This window comes from Galeopterus variegatus, unplaced genomic scaffold (assembly GCF_000696425.1).
Source record: "Galeopterus variegatus unplaced genomic scaffold, G_variegatus-3.0.2 Scaffold5923, whole genome shotgun sequence".
Taxonomy (NCBI): domain Eukaryota; kingdom Metazoa; phylum Chordata; class Mammalia; order Dermoptera; family Cynocephalidae; genus Galeopterus; species Galeopterus variegatus.
The window spans coordinates 42,702-47,990 of NW_007732034.1; the positions used below are offsets into that span (position 1 = coordinate 42,702).

Genomic DNA, 5,289 nt, shown 5'->3' on the forward strand with positions numbered 1-5,289 from the left:
ATAAATTACTCAGTTTCAGGTATTCTGTTATAAGCAACAGAAACAGGCTAATACAACTGGTTTCAGAGGCTCAAAGTCAGAATTGTCATCAGTTCATTGATTGGGATGCTTTCACTGGGCAGTTTCTTCTTGGACCATCTTATCTGAATTACTGCAGTTCTAAAGAACATCTAATGATGAACTTTATCTCAGAAAAGTGCATACACAAAAAACAGGAGATGCATGAAGAATGTGAAAGATGTGATGTGGATTCCTAATGGGTTTTTAGAAGGTCCTTGGAAATAGTTCTTATCTCAGAAAAGCAAGCATGAGCCCCCTTCCTTCATGCCTTTCCTAGTTCTGTTTTGTCTGGGTCCGACAGAAAGTGATTTCATCAAGTTTCACAACTGGAAGAGACATGTCATGGCTGTAGATTAATGGTAGCCATAAGTCCCATGTAAGCACCTTGAAGGACCAACACTACAAGTTATTTAGCAGCATGATGTGACCTGTCCCAGTGGTTTCCAGGAGGCAAGGCCACCTCAGCACAATGTAACTTTTAGCACAGATGAAGCCTTAAAACAAAGCTTAACCTTCAAGAATAGCTTAAATTAACAGACATGGACTAAACACTGGTATACAAAAGTAGAAGGATTTCCCGAACTTTGGGAACGATCTACGAACGGAGACTCTCCTGGTCAGTCCGTCATCTGACCTCCAGCTGTATCTGGCCCATGACACTGGCTCACCATGGCTATACGTCTTGGAAGAGCGCTGCCAGAATAAACTGCCTGAGCATCGAGCAGTGGCTAAGACCCATCAGTGGCAGAGGCTGAACCGAAGGAGAGAAGCTAGGACCAGCTGGGGACATTGGTCAACTAGGACCACCCAAAACCTCCAAATAGCTATCCAAGTCATTCTAACTGTAAGCATAAGTTTAGCATATTTCTTTTCCATTCTTCTCTTGAGATTTTCATAAAATATAGCATGGAGTATTTGGGAAAAGGACTACAAGGATAATGGCTTAAGGGAAACACAGTCTTCTTGACAAGTGACAAAGAATAGAGAGGATTAAAGAAATTAAACACAGATTTTTCTGGGAAGGTGAACGTGTCTGCCAGCCTAAGGGTTGTGAATCACACACACACCCATAATTTCTAAACACACTCCTTGAGGGTCTAAAACTGTGCTGACCTATATGGTAGCCTCATGCAGCTACTAAAATTTTAATTTAATTAAAATTAAATAAAAATAAAAAGTCAGTTCCCTGGTGGCACTAGCCATGTTTCGAGTGTGCAATAGCCACGTGGCTCATGACCACGGCATTGGACGGCGCAGGCTGGTGGCACTAGCCATGTTTCGAGTGTGCAATAGCCACGTGGCTCATGACCACGGCATTGGACGGCGCAGGCTGCATAACATCTCCATCACCACAGACAGTTCCACGGGACAGTGCTGATGGAGAATATACCATCTGGTCAGGGCCGAGGTGATTTCAGGGATTACTTTCAATGCTGCTGTGATTGGAGAAAGTGGTTTTGTTCGTTTGTTTTTGTTTTGGTCGTTTGTTTTTGTTTTGGTGGCTGGCCAGTAAGGGGATCCAAACCCTCGACCCTGTTATATAACACCATGCTGGACCCAACTGAGCTCGCTGGCCAGCCTGAAGAAAGAGTTTTCATCATAAATGTATTCAGTGTCACCCTGGATGATGACAGACTTTACAAGGGAAATGAATTTGGGATGAATGAGTGTCCATGCGGTGAAACTAGACTCGCTGTTTTTACAAAATTAATTGATCGGCTTACACAACCAGGCAATTCAGTGGGAAGAGAATGGGTCAAACTGGTTGTTTGACTTAATTGGCTGGTTAGTTGTATCTTGGATTCCTGCTAGGCCAGGGCTGGCAATAAAGGGCTTCTTTTATAAGATCCGAGCGGCGGCCTAAAGGCTGACTAGGACTGTGGTCAATTCTAAATTCGGGCAAAGCATTACTGACATGTAGAATCATCGCCTCTGGCTTATCGAACATTGTTTGCTAATTGTGAAATCTCCCGCAGCCCCAGCCAGAAGAGCATAGCAAGCATTCCAGCCAGCCTTCCAGCAAGGGCCCTGGGGGCAGGACTTAGAGGGAAGTGGGAGAGGCAGCCTCTCTGTAGCCCCCGTCACTCACAGTGATTAGATCTTCTAGCCGCATGTTGACACCAGCCAACATCTCTCTGCGTTCCGGCGCAGCCTCTGGGCAGGGGTATACGGTGGCTCGAAACCTGTGTTGAAGACATTCCAAAGGTTGCACATGGGTTAGTGGTGAAAAGCATTCTGCTAAGCCATCATTTGCTGACTTCACTCAGAGGGCCACCCTTTCCTAGAATAACTGCCTCCTTGGCAGTTGGAAAGTGAGTCCCAGTCATAAGGATTCCCAACACATCACTTAAACTGGGAACTGAAGCTGCAGTTCTGTTATACGATGTTATATGAATGAGCTTCATTGAAACCGTAAAGCCTGTGAGCTGTTATATAAATAATTCTGCAGGCTTGACTTGTCTGTTTTTCCCACCAGAATCTGTTAAGTCTTCATGTCCTGTACTAAGTAATTTCTACGTCTAAGGGACTGCATATCAGATGATTCTGTAAAATCAGAAACGACTTAGCTGTGCATTTTGTCTACTTTTTTTTTTTTTAGGGGCTGGCTGGTATAGGAATCGAACCCTGGATCTTGGTGTTATAAGCACCAAGCTCTAACCAACTGAGCCAACTGGCCAGCACTGTTTGTCTACCCTTTAGCAGCTGATAGAGTATAAGAAGGAATAAACTGAAATGGTTAACATGTCTACTTTTCGTTACCTTTAAATTTTGTCTATTCAAGTTTTCTCTGTTCATATTCCCACAACGATTAAAAGTCAGCTGCACTTTTAACTCCATCTTGTCAAGTGTGGGAAAGTTATTTTAAATCCTAAATGATGTCAAAGGAGCCCCAGTCATGTGTATTTTGCATTGCAGATCTCTTTCTTTACCTAATCCTGACCCAAATCACTGAGGAAAGAGCCATGAACCATCTCGCTTACCCATCACAGATCTTCTTTATTTTCTGCCTGAGCTGCTCTCCTTGATAAAATATGATGAATATATTCTTTTTAATTTCTTCTTTCTGGAAAATCAGAACAAATTTTTTTTTTAAAGGTTTTTCTTTCTGGTTAGAACATAATAGGGAGAAATGTAAAGTCCTGTTTTTATGTTTTAAAAACATACAAATTTAGAATTGGAAAACTTTAACTTTCCCCAGTTCATCTAAGTTCATAGGTCATAGTTGAGGACAAGACCAATGAGGCAGCTGTGCCTGGAACTCAGGGAGGCCGACGTGTCCGTAAAGTGACAGCCTCACTGTTCGCTAAACTGGCTGGACCACAGCTGGCCCTTGTATACAGCTCTAAACACTGTACTACAGAGATGCGTTAATAAACAAGAAAACCTCCAGAAGGAACCAGGATATTGCACGGTTTAAAATGAAAATAGCTGGCCTGGCTCCCCAGAATTAACTCATACACAACATCCACATTTCAAAGATGAGTGGGTGTTTGGTACTTAATAAAGGTAAAGCCACATCCAAATTTTGACTTAAATTGCATTTTTCAAGTCTAAGTTGGACAATTCACAAGAAAGGGAAAATGTATGTTCCACAGGCATATATAAAAATGTTCAGCTCTTCCTGTAAGCAAAGAAATATGAACAGAACGAATGTGTTCTTTCACTCATTTAGTTTGAGGGGATCAACATAAAATTATAAAACTCGTTGTTGGAAAAGTTATAACAAATCCAATGAACTCATCACAGACCACTCAGGGCATTGGAATCAGGTCCAACCCCACTAAAAAGCCATTTATCAGGACCCATTAAGTGTCATAAAAATGCCCACACTCTCTAAGCCAGCAATCCTATTTCCCTTGAATTCATATTACAGAAATAAGCCAAAAGAAAATAAAAATCCACATGCATCAAGATGTCTATATTCCAGAGAAAAATTGGAAATAAAGTGTTCAAAACTACATAGTATCACATCAACTCAATGGAAATATTAGGCATCCAAGAAAATAATATCAGTTCTCAGTTCTTTGTGATTAAGACACAGCTGCTGCCTAGTGTGGCACTAGTTTAGCTAAGTTTCTAGAAATAATTATTGCTAAGTTTCTTGGAGGAATGAACTACCTAGGAAGTGTTAACAAAAATCAGTCCTTGAATTGACTTTTCAAATGTATTTTAAAGCAAGGAGACAAGTAAAAGAAAAGAAAGGAGGAAGGAACTACGAGATTTGTCGAACTAGAGACTTGATGTTTTGAGAGAACGAAACTCTTCTGATGAGGGCTATAGGAGAACTCAGAGAAAATTCTCTGCAGCCTGAGATTCCCACCGTGACGGGATCCTCCAGAGCTGTGTCCATCTCACTGAACTTCAAGTAGATGTTTCCTCGGCAAACTCGCCACATCAGCCGCTCAAAGGAAGCCATCCTCTCCCTGTTTATCACACCGGCTGTGAACCTGGGGATTGGGGTGCAGAGAGAAAGCTCTGTAGGATGTGAAGACAGGCAACCATGAGACAAAGGACCAGGAGGTCCCTAGACACGGCTCTACTGACAGGGTCACAAGGCCACTCACCATCCCAGCCCCAACTTGCCCCGAGTCCTTTCTGACCTTCTGTCATCTTTAAAATTTTTGTTTCCTTAATCACCCCAATGCTATATATTCACTTATCCTAATTAAAAATATGATAGACCATTCATTATAGCTTTGCAACTAATAGAAGCATATGTTCAACAATGGTCTTCATGCATTTTTTACAAAAAAATCTTAACGAACTGAGAGGGAAACGTATACATTGATTTCTATACATCTCTATTTTTCCCATCATCTAAGGACTTAGATAATTGCTGACCCAAACTTTTCATAATGAGAAGCCTCAAAATCATGACTCATGATTGTTTTACTTTATATGTACATTGATCTTGTATTGTCTTCTGATCCAATACTTTCAATAAATATTTTTGCTTTCCATTTCAAATTCAAGGCCTAGTGACTTAAAAGAGCAGGCCCTCAAATATCTATTGAATTAAAAATTAGAAATGCCAAACTCACAACTTTCAGAAATGCTTTAAAATTCATCAGTTTCACTTAGATCCTGAATAAAATCCCACCATTTTGAGTCGCCACATATTTTCTTATGCATAACACATCATATTACTGCTGCTTGGGGATGACTTGCATAACTATCCTGTTTCTTTTTTTTTTTTTTTTTTTTAAAGATGACCGGTAAGGGGATCTT

The 5,289-nt window shown here is 41.0% G+C and overlaps 1 protein-coding gene across 1 annotated transcript in view; it reads right to left on the reverse strand.

Annotated features, from left to right (window-relative positions):
- LOC103605587 (V-type proton ATPase 116 kDa subunit a) overlaps positions 1–5,289 on the reverse strand; it is a gene marked incomplete at its 3' end in the record, with an annotated part of 54,476 nt that overhangs the window by 37,336 nt on the left and 11,851 nt on the right. Inside the window, exons 6-8 of the mRNA XM_008590205.1 lie at positions 4,382–4,508; positions 3,042–3,124; positions 2,150–2,243 (exon numbers count right to left, since the gene is read on the reverse strand). Of these exons, the coding sequence (XP_008588427.1) occupies positions 2,150–2,243; positions 3,042–3,124; positions 4,382–4,508 (304 nt within the window). The remainder of the gene's footprint in view (positions 1–2,149; positions 2,244–3,041; positions 3,125–4,381; positions 4,509–5,289) is intronic.